Raw genomic sequence first — 23463 nt, forward strand, 5'->3', positions numbered from 1 at the left:
ATTGGGGAAAAAATAACTTGTGAGTGGTTGTAATGTACATTAATTGAAGCAGGGGAAGATTGTCAAATGATAAAAACACTTCAAAATGCAATGTGACTTCAGCTTAATTTATTCTAGGAATACTTTATAAATTATATAATGTGATGTAGTGGCTAGAGCACTGTGGTTTGGATGTGCTTTGAATCCCTGCTCAAGCTTTATACCAAACTTGGAGACTTTGGACAAGTGGCTCTCCCTCAGCCTAGGCAACCTCAAAGGGTTGTGAGAACAAAGTTACATGTTAAAATGACCTGTGACTCATGGGTGTAGCAAGGATTTTTGTTAGGGGGAGCAGGTCTTTTGTTAGGGGGGGCAGAGCCTCAGTTTGCTATGTATTTTTATTGATTTTTATTGATTGGGGGCAGCTGCCCCTCCCTGCCCCCTCTTGGCTACTCCAATGCTGTGACTGGAGCTCCTGTCTTGTAGCCATTGTAGCACTAGGTACCTCCTTCTGCAAGCACAAAGATTTATTAATATATTCTGTATTCCCCCCCCCCAGCCCTCCAGAGCAAATTTGGAGTGGGGTGCACAGGGCAGTAAGTGGGTAGGTAGTTATGTTGCACAAGTACAAATCTTCCTGCTAAAGGAATGAGTGCATTGGATATTGCCCCCTGTTGCTTTTTGAATAGTAGCTGTGGGGTGCTGCTAATTTAATTGAAGCCCCACATTGGTAGAATGGGTGTTTAACTCCCCCTGCCCTACGTTTCCCTAATCAAAATTTTATCCCAGCTGCTTTTGGCCCCACAAGGTGGACATGGGAATATAAAGTCATCAGAATCTCCAAATGTGCTTTGCAGGAAAAACTCAAGAGCAATAGATACCACAGCCTGCTTGCTGATCCTCTCTCTGCCTGGCAATAAAGCAGACAACAGTAGTGATGAGGAGGAAGAGGAGATAACTGCAGCGAGAAAGTAGTTTCAGAGGGAGAAGGGCCCACAAAAAGAGTTTTGCCCAAGAGCATATGAAACCTGGAGCCAGCTTTGGTTTACACTGTGCCTCGCTATGCCCAGACTAGATATCAGTAAGGAAATGCAAATATTACAAAACATCAATAAGCCTCCAGTAATTTCCTTCCAAAGCAAACGGAACCTGGGCAAGTACCACACTCCTGGAACTTCTCACCACGTGGAGAAGAGGGGTGAGCATAACAATATTCTATGCTCTGCATACGGTTCTGATGACCTGTAATTTGCCCTAGATCTTTACCTTCATAGTAAGCCAAACGTGCACACAACATAGATTGCTGCTGCCTTTTCCTCCTCTCTTTCTGAAATGTCCGGTGCAAAATTGCCAGCTGACCATTTTTTTCTGCCACCCTCATCCACTTTTATATGTAGCTCAGCACCACCACTTGATAATGGCCAATTAAATGGATGTGTGCAATGCCGACGAACAGTGGTCTCAACCCTCCCATGCCTCCTTTGGAAAGTGAGGCATCTGTACTGCTGTACTAAAGGCTACACAAGCACTATTCTGCAGCAGAAAAGGTTTTCACTTCACCCAGTGTATAGCGGAGGGCCCTGGTTCTCCTGCCGCATGGTCATGAAATGGTTACTACTATACTGTATGGACTTCTAGAATAGCTTAGCTGATGGAACAGAGCAAAGATTGCTATTCATACTCAGGAGCACCATCACCTGTTAGACAGTAGAGATATCCCTCACTCATGCTTCGTACAATGGTTAGCTCAGCCTTGACCACACAGGTGCTACCTGAAGCCCTTCTGAATTGGGAAGTAGTCCACCTGGCTTTGCATATGGTCCTCGCAAAGGAGGCAGCTGGAAAGATACTGAGCCTGGCTGTGAGTCAAATGGGGATGATCTGCTTGTAGGAACGTGAAATTGTTTAATTTGCAGGCATTCATACAGGTAAGTGCAAAATAATATATTCCTCTCATTAACCAGTCCAACTGAATTTAAACTTGCTATGTAACTTAAATCAATTCATGGAGAAAACAAAAGTGATGTTAGAGGCTGGAAGAGAGAGACAGAGAGACAGAATGCACTCACTAAAGATTCATAATAAGCACCAGACCTTTCATACACATTTAAATGCTTGAACTAGATTGAACTGTATCTTGCAGACTTGCAGGCTCCAGACATGGCTTCATGTTTCCAGTCTTGTCTCCAGTAGTTTCAAGTATACCTGCAAAATTAAGAGAACATGAAGACATAGAACTCCTTCCATAATACAAACAGCAGGGGAAAGTCAGCGTGAAAATGAAATACTAGAATGGGTATTAAAATCGCATCAGATGTTAAAAGTATGGGGAAATAAAAAGATCTTCTCCTGGTGCCAAACAGGCAATAACTTGGGTATCACTCAAGGCTTATTGGGAAGAGAGTTCCATAGACCAGGGGGGCATCATAGTCAGAGGCAGATTTAGGAGAGTGTGACCAGTTCAGCTGCACTGGGTGCGGAACCTTGCGGGTGCTGCAACTATGGTTTACAATGAAGCGATATAGGTGGAGGAACAACAAATTTTGGCATCACACAGAACACCGCTGAAATTTGAGAACCCAAGATTTTTGCCACTGCCAGGGGGAAGGCCTTCTTTATTAATCTGGCGTCAGCTAGCAATCTAGTGACAGTGTTTTGCCATAGCTGTAGTTCCCAAACAGTCTCCAAAGTCATCCCCACACACAGTACATTGCAGTAGTCTAGCTAGGGGAGCTGTTGCTTGAGGAATTCAGTCTGTGAATTCCAGTATGAACCAAGTTGATCTGCACCTCCTGGACTAATGTGCCAATCAGAACTTGATATCCACTGGCATTCGCATTTTTCAAATGTTACAAGTTAGAAAAAAGAAACCAAATACATTTAGAACAAAATCCTGCAGCCCCTCTCCACCATCACTATCTTTTTTGCCTTGGGCAAAAGAGATAGTGGAAATGCTGACTCCAGTCAACAATCTGTTGGCTGCTGGTAACCCAGGCTCCCCACCAGTTACCTGCTTAAACTGGAACTATAGCCGAAGGCAGGATTTCACAATCTTAAAACATGTCTCACTCCCCTAAAGGTTTTGAGAGGCTCTTTCAAATGCACCCCCACCCCCCCAATTCTTTAAAGAGGCCTCTGCTGTTTTCTTATCTACTCTCCTATTCCTGGTGATCAGGATGAGACTGGGATATGTCTGCAGTGTGAGGTTTTAAAGATATAGTGGTCCTGTGGCATTTGATGATCTCCACTATCTCTTCAAGCTGTTACTCAGCCTCAGTTTGCCCCATCAGACCAATGTCGTTTTGTGCTGCTTCTTGTAAAGGCATTTCAAGACATTTTCTTTTTCTTTTCCACCGTAACTGTGCAGTTTTTACTCATTTGTTTTGCAAGCAAGATTCCTAAGGAAGTGTTTCCATTGAAGAGACATTTTCTCAGCATCAAACCACAGTTCACAGGAAAATTGTGGTTCTTCTCCAAGTAGCACGCCCATTGTTATTTTACTGCTAATACTGTGCAGAATATGATTGTGTAAGTGTCACAGGCAGGCGTGTTGCTAACTACTGAAAAGGATTTGGGACACGGTTGCATAAAATATGCTGATTTATATGTATGCATTTATATGTATACATTTGTATATATACAAGTTTAGGTTCACTTTCAGAAGGAAAACAAACAAACATTAGCTCTTGCTGTCAAGGCTTTGAGCTATAGGGTGCCAACAGGATTTTCTAGGCCCAGTACTTTGCCTGCAGATTGGACTCTATTCCTCAATGAGTTCTGAGCAGTGGTTGTGGCTTCCCACTGTACATATTTTATCAATAATAATAATAATAATAATAATAATAATAATTTTTATTTGTATCCCGCCCTTCCCAGCCAATGCCGGGCTCAGAGCGGCTAACATCATATAAATAAGACAATATGCATAATACAATATACAATATGCAAATAAAATAACATTCAACATTCATTAAAATAATATATAGTAAAGGTAAAGGGACCCCTGACCATTAGGTCCAGTCGTGGCTGACTCTGGGGTTGCGGCGCTCATCTCGCTTTATTGGCCGAGGGAGCCACCGTACAGGTTCCGGGTCATGTGGCCAGCATGACTAAGCTGCTTCTGGTGAACCAGAGCAGCGCACGGAAACGCCGTTTATCTTCCCGCCAGAGCAGTACCTATTTATCTACTTGCACTTTGACATGCTTTTGAACTGCTAGGTTGGCAAGAGCAGGGACCGAACAACGGGAGCTCACCCCATTGCGGTGAGCTCACCCCTTCTGATTGGCAAGCACTAGGCTCTGTGGTTTAACCCACAGCGCCACCCGCGTCCCATATAATAATATAGAAAATATTATATAAATATTTATTTAATATAACTATTATATAACTATTATATACAATATTATATAATAATACAGAAAATAATATAGAATAATATTAAATATCAGCATTTCAGAATTAAACAGAAACCCACTCAAAAGTTACAAGTAATATCTAAACTCCAATCAATAAAACAACAGCAAACCACAGTGCACAACATAATACAATACAAAATGAGAAGCAGAGACTGGAGGGTGGAGCAAGGCAGGTGGAAAGAGGCCTTGCCTGATGAAGTCTCTCCCCTCACAGTTTTTCCTCCAGGCACAGCTTCCTTATGAAGAATCCCAGGGCCAAGAGGTGGGGCAAGGCAGGTGGAAGAAGGCCTTGCCTGATGGAGTCTCTCCCCTTACAACAACCCTAAGAGGTAGGTTAGGCTGCAAGGAAGTGACTAGCCCACCATCACACAGTAAGCTTCATGGTCACTCAACAAGCTTCTCTATCACAAGCCCCTCCCCAGTTGCTGCACTGCCTTCGAACAAATAAAGGTAGCAGATGGTTGGCATCTTACCAACACTGCACTTTGTGGCAGGCTCAGTTGCCCTGTAAGCAAAGTCCGCTTGCTTATTTGTTTGTTTGTTTGTTTTAAAGTGGGAGGGGCAACAGATCCAGGACCTGGTGCAAAAAACCCAGGGCTCAGGCCCCTGGACAGTGCCTAATGATAAGTGACACAAATTCCCCCTCATGCTTGCATCGTTTTGTGATCTTTGAGTGCTGCATTCTCTTACTATAGCATTCTAATGTGCTCATCTCACCCTTTTAGAGAAGTGGTGAATGCCACTCCCTGGGGCAAGGCCCTGCTATTTCAGTTTTTGTTTTTTAAATATTTTGGGAGGTAGCCAACTCAGCCATTCCACTGGTGCAAGCACTTTTGGCTATGCAACCGAACTTCCCCTCCCTCCCCTCTCAACCCTGTGCCCTCTAAATCTGCTGCAGAGGGTTGGGGAAAACTCCACAACAGATCTAAAAGTGGGGGGGGGGGGATTTCTGCTGTGCTTGCACTAGTGAAAGTGTTTGGCTGGATACTGCCCATTGCATTTAGTTATCCGGATGCCAAAAATGTATCTTTCTGATACTGCAGCACACTACTGCCCTGATTTCACTGAAAACAAAAAGCGCTGAAGAGCTACCGGTAATTCCCTCGCAATGAGATTGCCACAAGGCCATCCATTAGGTGGGAAAGGAATATCATGATGGTTGTACCAGGCTACATTAGCATACTGTAGAGCACTAGAAGTTTTCTAAGATTCAAAATGCAACAGTAATTAGAAATCCATTCCCCCACAAGTCCAATTACGCCACGAGTGAAGTGATGTTATTCGGAAATGTAATTTTTGTACTTAAATACAGTGGTACCTCGGGTTAAGTACTTAATTCGTTCCGGAGGTCCGTACTTAACCTGAAACTGTTCTTAACCTGAAGCACCATTTTAGCAGAAAATGAGCAGATCACAGAAACTAGGTGGTATCTGTGGTATCTGTCTGTGGGTTGGTAAATAACTCAGTTGTGAAATTGCTGGTCTTTTAACAAAAATATGTAATTTGTCACAAAGACTGGGGACAAATAGTGACAAGTGAACAAATGATACCAATTCCCCCCCCCACCACCAAAAAAAAAGTTTATGTGGAAACAATTCCCCTGGAACTTCAAATGCTACTCTTTACTATGTTATTAGGGCAGCTGGATTTTACATGCAGTTGTTTGTAGTAATACCCCCATGGCTTAAAACAGGGATTTGAAATGGCCAATTATGGTGCTGGAGAAGACTCTTGAGAGTCCCATGGACTGCAAGAAGATCAAACCTACCCATTCTTAAGGAAATCAGCCCTGAGTGCTCACTGGAAGGACAGATCGTGAAGCTGAGGCTCCAATACTTTGGCTACCTTATGGCCACTCCCTGGAAAAGACCCTGATGTTGGGAAAGATTGAGGGCACAAGGAGAAGGGGACGACAGAGGACGAGATGGTTGGACAGTGTTCTCGAAGCTACCAGCATGAGTTTGACCAAACTGCGGGAGGCAGTGGAAGACAGGAGTGCCTGGCGTGCTCTGGTCCATGAGGTCACGAAGAGTCGGACACGACTAAACGACTAAACAACAACAACAAGGCAAAGGGCATCAGTGTGATGTGGAGGTCAACTAATCCAAGATGAGCAGTGAGTATTTCAGATTGCTTCTGGCCTTGACAGCACAATCTCCCTCCTTCCCTCCCTTGTGTTTGCTTATCCACTGTCCTCCTGCCATGTTTGGCATCCATTCTTTGTACTTCCATTTTACCCGTGCCACCATTCCCCTTCTCCTCCATTTCAGTTTCTTTTCTGAAGTCTGTTTAAAACAGGAGTGGAGAACCTGAGAACAAGGAGCCAAATGTGCCCCAAAGCCTTTCTATTTGGCCCCCAGGACTCTGCCCAGGCCATATCATCCACTTGCCCTGTTCCACGCCCTGCTTACTGCTTTTGCCAGCCTGGAATGTATTCTTGAACTGTATTAATGTGTCTTTCTTGCCTGGATGGAGGCTGGAGATATGCAGGCATGTGAGTGGCTGCAAAGAAACCTCTTTGCATGACTGGAATGCAGCTTACTATAGAAAGGTAAGAGTCACTTCTGTTGCGTCCCCATTTTTGCCTCTGGTCTTGCCCATCACTAACCTGTAAGCCCTGGAAGATTTCTCCCAAGGAAATGTGAGCCTTTAGGGTGGAAAAATGTTCCACGTCCCTGATCCAAAACACTGCCAGAAGTCCCTGTAAAGTATAAACAGCACTGGCTTGAATGCATTTCCTACAATACAGCAAAACAGCCAGCAAAATTATACATACATACATAATTTTATTTGTATGCTGCCCTTCCACAGTTCAAACCATGCTCAAGGCAGGTTGCAACATGAAATACACACAACTGCAACATAATAAACGTAGTCATAAACAATAATTAAACATAAAAAATAAACTGAATAATGTCCACATAAATCACAAGATCTAAAATAAAGATACAAAAAGATACCTCCCCCGCCCCACGTAACAGGGCGTTACCTAGCCCAACAGTCTGTTCAGCAGTCTCAGTTTTGTAGCTTGCATCAGTCAGGATCCCGCCCTTTCCGGCCAAGTGGGAAAAAGGCCTGCAGGGCAGAAGGAGCAGGTCTTCCAGGACTTACAGCCAAAGTTATTATGATCTTGTAGCTTCACCAACACTACTGTCGCTCTGTCTGCATCGCTATTGGATCTGACCTGCTCTCTACTGCAGTTCTAAGAACATTTTATACAACAAATGTAAAAGCCCCCTCGAGACCGTCGTGTTCAAAGAGCGCAAGTATGAAAGGATGTCCTAAACATAGGACCTTGGGGGCAGGGCTTGCATACATTCCCCTGTTCCTGTTTTAAACCTCACATGTTCAGATGAATGCCTGAACATAATAGCCTGCTGCTGGAGCAGGCCAGTGGCCCATTTAGTCCAGCATCCTGTTCTCACAGTGGCCAACCAGATGCCTGTGGGAAGCCTGCAATCAGAACCAGAGTGCAACAGCGCTCTCCTCTTCTGTGGTTTCCAGCAGCGGGTATTTGGAAGAATTACTGCTGCTAGGAATAGAGGGAGAAGAGGAAAAGGGCTTATGCTGAGCCACATTCTGGGTCTCTGTGATTCCCAGAGTTCCAATTCAGCAGCAAAGAGCGGGTTTTCCCAGGGGAAAGCAAATGGAAGTGTGGAAGTGATAGTTACGTCTCAAAAACAGGCAAAATTCCGTGAGTCTCCACAGTAAAAATAAAAATAGCCAAAGCATTTTCAGAATCAGCTAATAAGTCATCACCAGGCCTAAATGCGTTACACCTGGCTTACATATGAACCTTCAAGAAGAAGAACTACCAATGAAGGAAGATTGGCAGAAGAAATTGATGGAACATGTGGAAATGGTGAAACTGACGGGCAAGATCAGAAACCAAGAAGATCAAGTATTTGTTAGAAACTGGAGTAAATTTGTAGTTTACTTAAAAAAACCACTGTAAACTGTTAAAATAATTGGTAGCGTTGTAATGACATTTGTAATGTGAAATTGATTATGATAATTAGGGATATACAATAGTTGGATAAAGCAAAAGATACAGAAAACTTAAACTTTTAATATAAGAACCCATTGGAGTTATGGGAGGGAGTCCAAAGAGAACCCTGTAATTTAATGTTTGAATAGGTTAAAGTGTATAAAAATCTAATTAAAAAATTATGTGAGGGGGGAAAAATACATATGAGCCTTCACATCCTTCAGTGATGAACTGCACAAAGTCCAAAGCAGTGGTAAAATCTGTGGTGGGACAACCCAAAGCCTTTACAGGTAGAGTGTCTACTCTGTGGACTATATTGCTCAAGGCAACTTGCTTCAACCAAAGTCTCAGATTCATAAGAGGCCATGCAGTCCTCCCTACATTTAGGCCTTCAGAAAACTGCTGTGACAAGTTGTTGTTTTTTAAAGAACTCAGGTGTATCTATACAGTGGTACCTCGGGTTACATAATAATAATAATAATAATAATAATAATAATAATAATAATAATAATAATTTATACCCTGCCCATCTGGCTGAGTTTCCCCAGCCACTCTGGGTGGCTCCCAATCGAGTGTTAAAAACAATACAGCATTAAATATTTAAAAACTTCCCTAAACAGGGCTGCCTTCAGATGTCTTTTAAAGATAGGATAGCTGCTTATTTCCTTCACATCTGAAGGGAGGGCGTTCCACAGGGCGGGCGCCACTACTGAAAAGGCCCTCTGTCTGGTTCCCTGTAACCTGACTTCTCACAATGAGGGAACTGCCAGAAGGCCCTCGGCGCTGGATCTCAGTGTCCAGGCTGAACGATGGGGGGTGGAGACGCTCCTTCAGGTATACAGGACTTTAAGAACTTTGCTTCAGGATGAGAACAGAAACCATGCAGCGGCAGCAGGAGGCCCCATTAGCTAAAGTGGTACTTCAGGTTAAGAACAGTTTCAGGTTAAGAACGGACCTCCAGAACGAATTAAGTACATAACCAGAGGTACCACTATATACATTTTTGGATAATTGTTTTCTTCTGTATCTTTTAAGAGATTTTGCTCTTATTTAAAATATATATTTTACCTTCTGGCCTTAATTGTAAATCAAAAGTGCCCAAGCATCTCCAGTTATTCCCGACCCCCCATCTGGGTTCCCATGTGCCCTCCTTTACAGAGGACAAACCTCTATTTGAAGGGCTGTCAGAGGGCAGTCTTCTGACGGAAAGATTCCTCTCTGTGAAGCACTACCAATCCAAGTCCCGTTTAAAGATACAGAGAACCTAAAAAAGCGAAAGCAGGTGGAACCTTCAAGCTGTTTGTCAACAGGCAACAGCTGGCCGCAGACTGAGCAGGCACACAGGTCAACTGAATACTGTCTTACCCACTATGGTGAATGAGATGTATTTCTATTTAAATTACGGTAAGATAATGAAAACTTTATTGAGATCTGTGTCCTTGTTTTCTTTTGGTTATGTAGTTCCTCTTCTTTAGTGATGCATAAGTCATCAACCTAACAAGCATAAGCCGAGTACTGTGATACACCATAATATTGCAACAGGTGGCTTGGCAGCAAAGCATACATTGAGCTGGTGGGCATAAAGCAGCAATGAGTGAATGGGGCAAAGTTTAATCTGCAATAGGCATGTCTGTGTGTGTATATAGCAGTGGTGGCAGGGCAGGCCCAATACACCAACACCATACACACACGCACATCCCTGCCCAAGACAAGCTACATACACTAGCTAGGGTGAGCCAATTTAATTTGGCACCTGTGTCAGAAAACTCTACAAACACACCTCAGTAACCCACATTGAAATCTTGTATTAAGGTTTATAAGAAAGGAGGAATGCTGAGCATGGCGTCCTACTCACTGTAAAACAACAACACACCAGACACCTCAAATGACAAAGGGAGAGAAAGATTATAAACAAAATGAAGGATTCAAAATTAATCTGATGAAAAACACTGTCTTTAAAGAGAAATCTATTGTTGCTAACTAGCAAGGTTCATTTCCTGCCAAACAAAATTGTTCTGATTTTCGGTAGGAGTTTTTTGTTGGGCCAGCTGCTTAAGAATTATTCAGAGTTGAATTGGCCTGCTCCTTGCAAACATCAGGAGTACCTTGGCACCTGGTGACATCAGGTGGTCACTTGTGGTAGTGCACAAAGTGTTATCTAGCCATTCCTTTCAGACTCCCCTCTCCCTTCTCTGATCATAGTCCTGTCTTCCTGGCAGGATTGGGCCAAAGGTCACTGTAGCTTAGTACTTTGCTTCCATCCGTGATAGGGTATGTGGTGGATAACCATACTCCATTTGTCCTCAGTATCTGGTACCCTGAACATGGAGGTACTGTTTAGCAGTTATGACCAACAGCCATTGATAGCCTTATCCTTCTTGAATTTACCTGTTCTCTTTTAAAGCCATCTAAGCCACTGCCTATCACCATATCTTATGGCTAAGAACATAAGATGGACCTGCTGGATCAGGTCTAATCCAGCAACCTGTTAACACGGTGGCCAGCCAGATGCCTATATGCTAAGTTACATATGTTAAAGTAAAAACTCTTCTAAAATGGCAAAGCATTGCTGCAGGAAATGGTGTAGGTACATTTCCCCTCCCAGACTTTGTGGTACTATTCTGGAAAGTACTAAAGGGAATTTATAAGCATATAATTTATAAATTAAAAGTTTCTCGGATACTGTGAGGGAGAAGGTTACTAAGGCTGCAGAGCCACGTTACACATACTTCTAATGGCGGTGCTAGCAAATGGGGGGGGCAGTGCCGTAGGGAGCAAAAGTTAGCAGTGTTGGCCCCTCACCCTAAAGGCAATTTTTTAAAGGCTTCAAATAGGTTGGTGTTTGGGTGAATACAATACTTTGAAAATAATTAAGGGGTTGTCCTTTTTCTTTATATTGCCCTGTTAGTTTAAAATTAAAGTACAGGCATTTAAAAAATCACTTTAGTAGTCAGGATATTGTATTGTAAGATGATACTAATGATAACACAAGACCATGAAAAGCAGGAAATCAAGGCAGATTAAAGATCTCCAACACACTAACACACTTCTAGCTTCTTGGATGTATACAGCTGACGACATCCCTAATCTGCCCAAGCACTTCCACCCACATAGCCTACGAACTGCAAAGCAAAGTGGGAGACCAGGGTATGGGGAAGTCTCTGTAAGCAGGCCACCCTCTTGGTTTGCTCTGCCCACCTGTTGGCCCTGCCTGGTGCAGTGTGTCCTAGGTAGGAGACAGTGGTAGCCAGCAAGTTAAAAGGTGGAGTGGCTTATCTGGGCCCTTCTCCCATTGCATGCTGGGCACCCCAATGGTATTTGTAGAAATGGAGTGCCTGATCTCACTGTAGCTGCTCCCTGGGCATTTTGGCAAGCAGAGGTGGAGAAGTAAGAGGAAGGGGGCAGCAGTGGCTGTATAAGTGACAAGAAAGGAGGATAGGATGGAAAAAAGAGGAAGAATGAGAGGTGGGACTGCTTGCTTGCTTGCCTGCCTGCCTAGCTTTGGGGCCTGCTGCACCTTAGAACAAGGACTGCTGGGCTTTGGCAAGGCTAGGCAAGGTGAAAGGGGCAGGAGAGGATTGGTCTGATAGCTGAAACTGGGCTGGGCTGCAGCCGGTGGCAGACCTACATTTTGGTGGTGCGGAAGCTTGAACTGTTATGGGGGCCTTATGTACGCAGCTTCACAAACTCTGCCAGTCAGCTGATTTGTGGAATTTGTGAAGCCAGGTACAATGGACAAAGCCCTGTGCATTGCACCCCCAAGGACCCGATGGTAAGAGTCCATAGCTTCTGCAGTTTAAAAGCTACGTGTGTGCGGTCATGCCTCTCAAAATTAAGTAACCGCTGAAGCCTTGAAGAGACTTGCTTTGTTCTTATTCTCTCAACACAGAAAGACTACTGCCAAAGAGCTGACAACATATACGGCATCCAGAAGGGATGAATCAAACTGAGATACAATCCCACACTGACTCCTGCACTCAGGAGAGATTCCCATGGCTTGTCATGGGAAAGAAGCAGTGAATAGACAGTGGAAAAGTTGTCATGCCAGCAGCACATTAGGAAGCAGAAAACAGATGGAGCGAAAAAAGAAACCAAGTTCCTCAGATGAAGAATACTGCCGTCACTGTTTAGAAGTTAGTCTTCCCAGACAGTTCCTAATACACTCAACATTTCTTTCTACTTGCCACCCCCTAGCAAGCATTGTGTCCATAAGAACCTTGTCAATTATCACATAGATTGCCAAACGATTAGTTTGTTTTGTTCAATTAGCTTCTCTACCATTTTGTCTTTGGCAGAGTACATATGGAAAGTAACCACCAAATTTACCAGTTCTGTGAGAGTTTCTGTGTCTCCTCCTGGATATGCTGAACTCTCCAGCATAATTCCCAAGCAATCTAAGCTGCCGTGTCAGATGGACACACATGATGTGTTCTACAAAGACCAGATTGTACAAGCCACACTGCTAGCTGCTCCATTAGACACCTACTGTAGGGACCACAGGTTTACATGTACATCCATCAGTATGAAAAGAAAAGGCATCATATTTTGTTTCTAATATCAGTCTTCAAGTAAGAGAACAAATTCTGAGTGCTAGCACCTATCTATCTATCCTTTCCTCTCCCCCTGCCATAAAATCAGCTATACATTACTTCAGAAACTCCCAGGGGCAGGGCGAGTAGCCCATGGGGGCGGGGTGAGCTGGGGCAGGGCATGCTGTGAGGAGCCTCCAAGGAGTCTGCCTGCTGCCTCCCTCTCAGCTATAGGGCGGCTGAGGGGGAGGCAGTAGGCAGATGCAAACCCCACACTGCCATTTTGGGCAGTGCAGAGCCTGCAGGCACCCAAGCCACCGTGTCACTCCCAGGCGTTAAGTACCAACCCCCGCAGTGTGGCACCCAGTACACCCCACCCCCAGTCCCTCCCCAGCTATGCCTCTGATGCTGAGTGCTTATCAGCAAAAGATCTCTACTCATCTACAACTCTTGTTTGTAGACCCTATGCAGCACCTCTCAGGACTTAATCACAAGATGCATCATGGATTCACAAGAAGTATGATTTCATTAGCCTACAGCCAAAAAGAAAAACCACATTGAATATGTCTAGATCTTGCCTTTCCTCCAAGTGGCTAGAAGTGATGTACATGCACCATTTTATCCGTACAACAAACTGGGAGCAGGGGTATTTGGGGGCACAAATCCATGCCACACACGTGCTTAATATTTGCACAATAATAATAGGAGGAGGAATTCAACATCACACTAAGGGGATAGTTCCAAAGGAGTGATCTCCCCTCTCCTCCCTGCATGCACTGTTGTGGAGGTTCTCCCAACCCCCCTAAGAGCCAACTTTGGGGGTTTCATGGGGTACGTGCGGGAGGAAGAGGGGGAGGAGCCCCATTGCACAAACAAAGCTGAAGGGGCTTTTCAGTTTTGAAAAAAAAAGTTGAGTAAAGGGGAATAAGATGGTGTGAGAAAGTGGACAGGGACTTTGCCGCCCTCTTTTACAATACTAGAAACTCAGGACCATCCACTGAAGTTGAATGCTGGAATATTCCGGACAGACAAAAGAAAGCACTTCTTCACACAGCACATACCCAAACCATTGAATTTGGTCCCACAAGATGTAGTGATAGCAGCCAAATCAGATGGCTTTAAAAGATGATCAGAAAACTTCATGGAAGAAGCAGCTATCAATGGCAGCTACCCACCACAGCTATCTTCTTCCTTCACTGTTGGAGGCAGTAATGCGACTGAATGCCAATTGCTGGGGGCAGAAATGGGGAGAGTGTCGTTGCACTCAGGGCCTGCTCACAAGCTTCTCATAGACACCTAGCTGGCTGCTGGGAGAATAGGATGCTGGACTAGATGGGCCTTTGGCCTGATCCAGCAGGGTTCTTCTTAAACGTATTTTTTTCAGTGGTCCTCATCTTCTTTATTTATTTATTATTACATTTATAATTCCGCCTTTTCTCCAAAGAGATCAAGGTGGCATGCACACTTTCCCCCTCCCACCTCCCTTTTTAACCTTACGACAACCCTGTGAGGTAGGTTAGTCTGAGAGAGAGTGACTGGCCCAAGATCACCCAGTGAGCTTCATGGCCGAGTGGGCATTTGAACCCTGGTCCCCAGATCCTTGTCCAGCACAAGGAACAATACAATAATGACACATGGTTTTCCAAGACAAGGACCAAGGAGAGAATAATAATAATGTAAGGAACTGCAATAAAATATTTACAAATTTAGATACAGATGCTATTTTACCAGAAACCGTAAGAGGGCAGTGTAAACGAAGAAATGCCACAAGAAAGAATTTCCAGGGACATGTAAGTGCTTGGTAGATTGGCTTTCCCAAAAGCTAAGTTAATTTTATGGTTTGCAGGCTTTTAAAAGAAAAGTATGCAATTCTTAGCCAGAATTTCAGGCCTGTTCTACCTCTTGTTTCTCTGGAAATCTGTCTTTGCCAAAATAATTCCTGCCTGTCGGGTGAATCTATGCAGTGTTTCTCAAGTATTATTTTTAACTCTGCTCACTTCAAAACTTTCACTGCTTTCTAGTTCCTCAGCACTAGTTATCTGTTGCATGGGTGAATATCCATAGATCCTTGTATGTAGTTATGTGTGTATAGCTACATGCATGCAACCATCAGCTGCATCCAATGACATGAGAATCAGGACAGTAATCTGACATATGCATTGCTGCAGAATATCTCTGAATCTCTTTTACAGATACACTCCAGGAAATATTAAGAGCACAGCAGATCATCCTAAACTTGCTTCTTCCCAAATCACATTTGGAGTCAAGGAGAAGTAAGGATGGGATCATGCACACAAATCCAATAGGATGTTCACTGTCAGAAGGTGATCAGTCTACCTGGGTCTTGGTTAGTGGGGAAAGATCCATGCCATACCCCAGGGTCCCATCTCCTCTGAAACTTTGATCCTCCTTCCACTTCTCGCCCCTCCCCAAAAGGTGGACATCTCACAAGTTTGAGAATTATTTCTATAAAGCACCAAATATAATGGGGAGTAGGCACTTTCAGAAGAGCAGTTCCCCTGGCATGCCTGGAGCAGATAAATTAATACCTCTTTGGGCAACAGCAAATGTCTATCTCATGTATGATTCCCGGATGGACTACATTTGGTTAGTGCAGATACGCCAACACAAAGTCATTCCTGGGAAGCCATTTGAACCTATTTTATTAGGTTTTCTAAGAGCTTTGCTGAATCTGACCTTTTGTCTGTTCTGAACTGTCTGCCAATCAGTTTCACTGGATAACTCCTTTTATTTTTTCCTGAGAACTAGCTTCACTATTTCAATAGCACTCGAAATGGTATAAGCCTCTGTCACATCCTTCTTCACTTGCCTCTTTTCTAAACTAGAGAGACCCAGACCCACGTATTGTAATATTTCCTTATATGAGAGTTGCTTCAATTGCTTAATCTCTTGGTTTGCCTCTTTCTGCACCTTCCTAAAGCTACAATTTCCTTTTTGAGGCAAGGCAATGTAAACCACACACAATATTCTAAATCAGGTTTGGGGAGCTGTTTTCTGCCATTTGCCTCTTGGCAAGCTTCTGGGGGCCACTTCCCAGTGGTGGGTGGGGACGAAAGCAAAAATGGGGATAGTAATCATCCTGGTTTATCCATCCTGATAAGCCAGAGGCCTTATCCAAGTTCACAGACACATCCCAACCCTGCAAAAACACTTGGGGTGTGAAGCAATGGTGTTGCCTGCAGAGAGTTCCTAAGCCCAGGGAGTGTTCCTAGGACCAGACAGAAAGGCTAGGAGGGGTGCATTTGGCTCCAAAGCCTGTTAGAAGGCTTTGTCAGCAGCTTTTTGGAAATCCAAGTATATAATTATTTATACTTTCAGTTCTGTAAGGTTGGTGAGACAGGACTTCCCTAAGTTTACAGGAACCACACTGATTTGTTCTCAGCAAGGCCTTTTCTGTCTTGAACAACTCTACTTTTAGTAATGCTTACTTCCAAGGTACCCACTTACCCCAAAAATGAAGAGGTATATACCAAATGCACAGAAAGAAAGGAATAAGCCTCCGGCTGTACAGACATCCATTAACTGAACCCACTATATTTTGAATACAAAGCCTTCCTCAAGAGATATTCTTAGGCACAATCAGCTTGGGTCTCCCAATTCTGTTTGCCAGGTTTGTGCTCTAAATATATAGATATTGCCTCATTCAAGCAAGAATGCACTTTAAAATATTACTTGTAAATTAAACGTGAGTAACAGCTTTGACTTCCAGGACTAGATAACTATACAGTGGTACCTCGGGTTACAGACGCTTCAGGTTACAGACTCCGCTAACCCAGAAATAGTACCTCGGGTTAAGAACTTTGCTTCAGGATGAGAACAGAAATCGAGCAGCGGCAGCGCGAGGCCCCATTAGCTAAAGTGGTACCTCAGGTTAAGAACAGTTTCAGGTTAAGAACGGACCTCCAGAATGAATTAAGTTCTTAACCCGAGGTACCACTGTATTTCCCAATGAACTGACACTAACATGTACTAGAATTACTGATCTCCCCCATCCATCAACTGCGCTATTGGCTTTTACCAATATAGTGTGTGATGTCTGCCGTGTTAACATTCACAACAGCCCCATCTCTCCTTGCTTCTAATTAACCTCCCACAATACAACTCCACTCGCATCTTCCAAGAATGTGGAAACTGGGGCATCCTAGAATCCTGCTGTTGGACTCCAGCTCTTTCATCAGCTCCCTGGCTAGTGGAAGATGGAAATTACTGTCCAACAATATCTGGAGGACCACAGGTACCCCATCCCTGTCCTCACTATGTCTGTATGCTTATTGTCTACAGTAGCAATAACGGGACTTCTCTGTCAAGTCCCTGAAAGTCTCACCAACTACCTCTCTCAGTGTATCCAGGTTATTTACTTTTGCCTCAAAGGAACAAGCCTTTTCCTAATAGCTAAGATCTCAGTGCACTAAGCAAACACTCCACCATACATTTTCTGCCAAACATTGGGTAACCAGTGCTACGAACCCTGCTAACTTTCTACCAAGTGAATTGTCTTTGGCAAGGTTTAGAAATATTTTTGTTGGTTACAAAATCTCCATTCCCCATGTTTCCTTACTCTATTGTCAGGCTCTTCCAGGAGTCTAGTTATCTGTTTCATTGTAGCTCTTATCAGGTTTCACCTTTGGACTTTATAAACACTGCAGAAAGGGCTGGCCCAATATATTTTTCCACCTAAGGACAAGATGGTACATATCCCCATGCCATGTACACTAGCCAACCAGACTAGCAATTGAGTTTTGTTTCAACATTGCAATGAGACAGTGAGCATCTTCTGGGGGCAACAGGTTAGTTTGGAGGGTGGAGGTCTGGTCATACAGCATACACAGGTCTGTCCATTCTGCACCCCTCAGCAACTCCTGTGTGAGGCAGCTACCTCATTCTGCCTAAAAGTAAGACTGACCTTGACTACATTCATTTCCTATAAAACCCCAAGAGGAGTCCATCTCTTGCAAGACTTGAGAAATTTGGCTATGGCTAGCTATTTCAGCACTTGTACTAAAAAGATTTGTTCTGGTTTCATTTTATTTAAGCTTCAGATGGCCTGGTTTTTAAACTGAGAGGTGGAGGGTATATCTGTTTGAAATTAAAGTCAGAGGTCTAATTAGTTCTCTCACACTATTGCCTCAAGTGCCCTCAGCAGAATTCCAATCTGGGGTGAATACTTGGATCTTAGAGCACTATTTGTCTTTGCCCTAGGCTTTCATATTTTACCTTTCAATATTCTTGGCATCTCTATACATCCAAGTTAAAAATAAACATATCCATCATACCTCTCTCTCCAGTTTCTGTTTTCTGTACTCATATATAAGCTGATATTAGTTATTTGTTCAATTGCACCAATGGAATGCATTTCTTGAGAGATTTCACACATGCAGAAAAATAGTCTCACAGTCCTTAGCAATATTACTGAGTATCAAAGCTAAACACATAAGTATAAGTTTTAGGATTGATTTCTCAGATCAAGAAAACTTCCAATCTCATTGACAATACTTTTGCTTCTGTCAACAACTAAAATCTCATTGCCAGTTGCGGTTAGCTTTGATGACTCACCAGATGAATAAAATAAATCTTAGGAGGTAAATAATATCGTTCTTGAGCTCAATAGACCGCTAATCAAATGTTGTATTACAATTGATAATGCAATGCACTTGATGTATATTGTTATGGACTTGTTGGTGCCCTGATTCCCACTAGATTCTGGGGTGTTTGGGGTTTAATCAGTGCTTTGAGAATTAAGATGGGTTGATAAATGTTGCATTTAGAAGTGTAAAAATGCAGGCTAACCCTGTTTTTCCCAGAGAAAGGTATTACCTGGGAGAGAAGCTATTAAATGGAATGAAGGCTAATGACAGCTGGTCATCAGCCCATGGGGGGCTATCAATGGGGAGAAGACTGTGATATAGGGAACGGGGCCCTCCTTCAACTATTTGCGCTAGTGGGCAGAGAAAGAAAAAAAATAGGGTTTCATCCTGGATGACGGAGGCTGAAGAAAAATTGTTTTTGCAAGAGGTTTGAAAAGCAGGGGAGAAGTGAGCGAGAGCTGTTGGCGAGCGGGCTGGTACAAGATGGGAGAAGAGACAGAGATGGCTGTTTGGCTGCCTTTGAACCCAACACTATGCTTCTGTAGGAAGCAAGCCCCCCCTCATGTGAATGTTGGAAAACCCTCTACTGTAGACGCAGGTTGTATATACAGTATGTAAAAATAAACAATATATCATAAAGACACTGCAGTCTCCATTGTGCCTAATTTCCAAAGGAAATACAAATCCTGTGTGAGTGCCAAGACCCCTGGAATCACACCACTCAGAGATTGTGGTGGCATGGAACAATATATACCAAACACAGCTTTGATGATAATTAAGGTACTTGGCTTTCTCTTCACATCTGGGAGTCCCACTGCTGTGGGATGCTGAAGAATACATCAATTTGTTTGCCTCATTGTTGGACCCACTGTTCTCATGCACTCCCTTTCCAGATTCCCAATAGATTTCATGCAAAGCACAGTTTAAGCCACTGTCTATGGGTAAGATAGCTCCATAATGCCCCATATGCTCCATAAAGTATCAAACCTTTGATCCAGCCACCATTAACCATTGATGGACAATCATGCTGAGTGAGAATAAATAGTAAGGTGTTCATATAGCAGCTAAAGCAGGGAAGAGAGAAATGGCAGAGTATCCATCATAACCTTGAATGTTAATAAATTAGGTTATAGAAGAGGAGAGTCCTACAGATTTCTATGAGTCTGCAGTCAAGACGCCAGATTTATATAGGTCCCTCTTCTGCTGCATCTGCAGAATCCAGAAAGAATTGGGAGTGGTAAGCATGCATGGCATTTTTTCCATTTGGAATAGAAGCTTATTGCCTCCCTGCATGCTGGCAAAAGAAAAATAAACCTGCCTTTGCATGACTGTTGCATAAGGAGGAGGAGCTGGGTTTTCGCTCAACCTCACAAAGATTACCACTTTCTCTGTGTGTGTGTTATTTATCTACACACAAAGATAAAGAGGTATCTCTCCTCCTCCTTTAAAGCAACATTTGAGCTTTGCCACGCAACATTTTACCAGTGATTAATACTGAGAAAGTCAACATAGAGTTCTTACTTTCTAACATCTGCACATACACTTTTATGCTTCATTATTTAAAAGCAAGTTTTAACAAGACAGTCACGAGTCATTCAGGTTTACGTGCCAAACACAAATTTTAGCAACAAAGCCCTTTGGAGTAACTACCATTCCTTCTGGCACCACCTAACATGAAACCTGCAAAGTCAAGTATTCAGTTTGGTTTTAACAGAAGGGTTTGGGTTTTCGGTTTTGTTGTTTTTCTTTGCATTTCTTATATTGGCCCAATATGTGAAATATATTAACACTCCTTGAGGGACATTGATGGATCCTTCAACTTTGGCCAGCTTCAATCACTACTGAACCTTAACAGAATCTGGCCAAAATAAACACAGATGGAATCTGCTCCTCCTCCCTGCCTCTTACACAATATTATTCTTGGCCCTCCTAAAACAGGGATCTTTTAAGAGCTGCTCCTAGGAGCTCTATAAGCAATAATCTGAAAAAAAGGAAATTGCCATTTCTGGCAACAACAAAAACATCTTTTTACCACTAAATAAATTTAAACTGTTTCTCAAGCCAATTACTTTGGAGTAATCCTACAGCAGCCTATTGGAAGCTCATATTTAGGGATGTAACACTATACTCAGGTTCTGCAGACTGAGAGGCTTATCATCTTGTGGAAGCCCCCTTACACTGGCAGGATATGAGATACCCTGCTGGTCTGACAGATATACTAGTGGAACATTCAAAATACACCAATGGAACACTCCACTGGCAGAGCTGTTCCACCTGTGAAGATATGCCACCAGAGTGGCGAAAACAGGGTGAAGTTATGTGCGGGACAGAGGTGACAGGGGCAAGAATTACATAAGTCAGGCTTCCCGATGTTTTTTACTACTGCTTCTATCATCCTTGAGCATTGACTGGCTGGCTGGGAATGATGGGAGTTAGAAGTCCAACATCATCTGGAGAGCACCAAGTTGTAGAAAGCTGGTGTTAACTCACTACCCAATGATAGCATACTACAACCACCAGTATATAAACCCCACTACAACCAGTATATTATAAATTCTCCCACACTTGGAAGTTTGGTAATGGGGAATTAAGAGGGAAAGGCACTTGGCACAACAGGAGAGCAATGTGCACCAAAGATGGGTACTTCACAAGACAGTTGTCTCCTGAACACATTTGGAAATTTGCACACATTACTAACACTTTTCAAGTGGTCCATGGACAAAAATGTTGGGCAGCTGCTCCTCTAGACCAAGGCTTGCAACACCTGAGCAGACAAAGCTGAGAAGCAGTGAGGCTTTACCAATCTTCTTTACTAAATACAGGGAAACATAGTAACTGTGCTAATATAAAATAGCATTGCTTGTTACCTATTTCTTTTTTCCAGGCAAGGCTCCTACACCTTCAGTTGTTGCATTACAGGCAGAAACTTCACGTCATCTTTTCTCATCAGGGCCCTGCAGAGGGTAAATGTTTAACCTGTTGAACTCTGCCCATCATGCATATTGTTGTGAGGCTTTTGAGAGGAGGTTAAACTGTAGGCCTGAGTGCCTTCCAATTCCTGGATCCAGCAAGGATTAAAATCTAGTGAAGGATTCAATTGTTGGAATAGCCAGGCCAACTTCTTGGTGAGTTAATGGACCCCTAAGTATGGGTCCTTAGGGCCACAAAGGAAGTGGCTCTGTGCAAGAAGACAAATGGGTGTCTGTCCGTCCATGCCCCTCCCCAGGTCTGGTAGTTAGAAGAACAAAACCAGAGCTGAGGTGTGTGAGCTAGAAACAAGAAGCAGGCTGGGCAGCTGAGAGACAAAGTCATGCCTGATTTCTGGCATGGGAGAAACAATACCCTTTTGGGGTGTTAATGCTGTGACACCCTCCACCGTTGGCTCAAGTTGTGTACATGTGTAAATAAACCATATATCCTAAAGACACCACAGTCTCCGCTGTCTCTCATTCCAAGGAAACCAAACCCTGAATATCCAGGGTAAGTGCACCCCTCAGAGATTGGGGTGGCATAAAACAAAATGTTAGAGGAACCCTGACTGAAGAAAGACAAAAACAAGCAACTTAGTGGTGCTCACTTGGAGGCAAAAGGAGTTGACATGTACAGTCACTGCTTGGATGTACTGAGATAGTGTGGGTGGGGGCTTTAAATGGGTTTCTGAGGTGAAAAGCTGCCTTATTGGAAAATTCGTATTCTAAGAGGAGAAGTCTATCTGCTCAGAATGCAAGGAACAGCTCCTCTATTCACCTCGCTATTACCCCCTCTGGGTAAAACAGGGCGCTGAGCGGGGCGACGGCGACGGGGGGTGCATTATTTTGTTTTTATTATAACAGGCAACGGCCTGAGAAGCGGCAGCAACAAAAGAGCCATTCCTCTTTTCGCCAGCACTCCTCCTTTCGTGGCCTCCGGGGCCGCTCCATAAAGGGCTTGGCAAACCCAGTCACCTCGCCTTTCTCTCTCTCTCTCTCTCTTTCCCTGCCTCCCTCCCCGCCTCACCCCGCGGGCGGATTGTTCCCTTTGCTCTCCCGCCGCCGGGCCAGGCCAGGCCAGGCCTCGAGCCAGCAGCCGCCGAGGGAAGGAAGCGCCTTTTATGGCGCGCGAGGAAGGGCCATGTATGGCGCGCAGGGCAGGAAGCGCCATGTATGGGCAAGGCAGTTCCTGCTTGGAACCAAACGAGGGCTGCTTCCGCTCAGCTTTGGCTCGGCGGCTGGGATCGGATGACGGGGACGGCTCGTCTCGCTGCTCTCGCGGCTCGGAGGCTGGCAAAAGCCGAGTGAGGCGGCTTCCCTCCTGCGCTTGGCTTCCACAGAGGGAGCCAGGCAGCTCCCGCCAAGCAGCGGCGCTTGCTTGCTTGCTTGCTTGCTTGCTGGGGGTTGGCTTCCCAGGCGCGGGAGGCTGCCCGGGAGTGGGGGCTCCTCCAGCGGCGGCGGCTGCTACTACTACCAGCATGGCCTACTAGCGTGCTCCTTCTCTTCCCCCCCCCCTCTCCCTGCGCCTGGGCCGGCTCCAAGAGTGACGCAAGGCCTTTCCTGTCACTTAATGGTCAGCGCCGAAGCAGGGCTTTAAATTACAAGCAGCTGCTGGCGAACTGAGCCAAAACAGATTCTCCCCCGCTGACTGGCCCCGTCGGGAGAGCGCGCCAGCTTCCAGGGCGCGCAGGAATCCGGTGTCCTCGCGGCGAAAACCGTGTGAACCGATCGAGCCTGGGTTAAAAAAAAAGGGAAAAACAGAAAAAGTCTCCGGATCCATCCATCCCTCGCTGCAGACAGACCGAGTCAGCACCTTCCCCCTCATCCGCTCCCGCTGCGGCCGTCTAATAAAATCCTCCACTTGGCAGCTGGGAGCTCCGCGCTTGCCAAGGAAGCGGGGATTCCCAGAGTCGGCTAGGAAGAAACGTGGAGGGCGCGTTTTAAAGGGCGCGCAGCACCCTCTCGACGGTGGGTTG

General features: G+C 44.4%; 1 protein-coding gene across 9 annotated transcripts in view; it reads right to left on the reverse strand.

Annotated features, from left to right (window-relative positions):
• The window catches only part of LOC310757929 (uncharacterized protein), a 32761-nt gene extending 9435 nt beyond the window's left edge, over nt 1-23326 (reverse strand). Inside the window, exons 1-4 of one of the 9 annotated variants that reach the window (XR_014545579.1) lie at nt 22515-23102; nt 21386-21472; nt 7004-7096; nt 94-2184 (exon numbers count right to left, since the gene is read on the reverse strand). Coding sequence is in view for 1 of the 9 variants with exons in the window: in XM_083603654.1 (XP_083459780.1) it covers nt 2146-2184; nt 7004-7096; nt 22515-22967 (585 nt within the window). In the remaining 8 variants the exon portion in view is untranslated. The other 8 variants (XR_014545581.1, XR_014545583.1, XR_014545577.1 and 5 more) reach the window with 8 other exon arrangements.
• Nucleotides 23327-23463: the final 137 nt, after the last annotated feature.

This window comes from Podarcis filfolensis (genome assembly GCF_964270895.1).
Source record: "Podarcis filfolensis genome assembly, chromosome: 2".
Lineage (NCBI taxonomy): Eukaryota > Metazoa > Chordata > Lepidosauria > Squamata > Lacertidae > Podarcis > Podarcis filfolensis.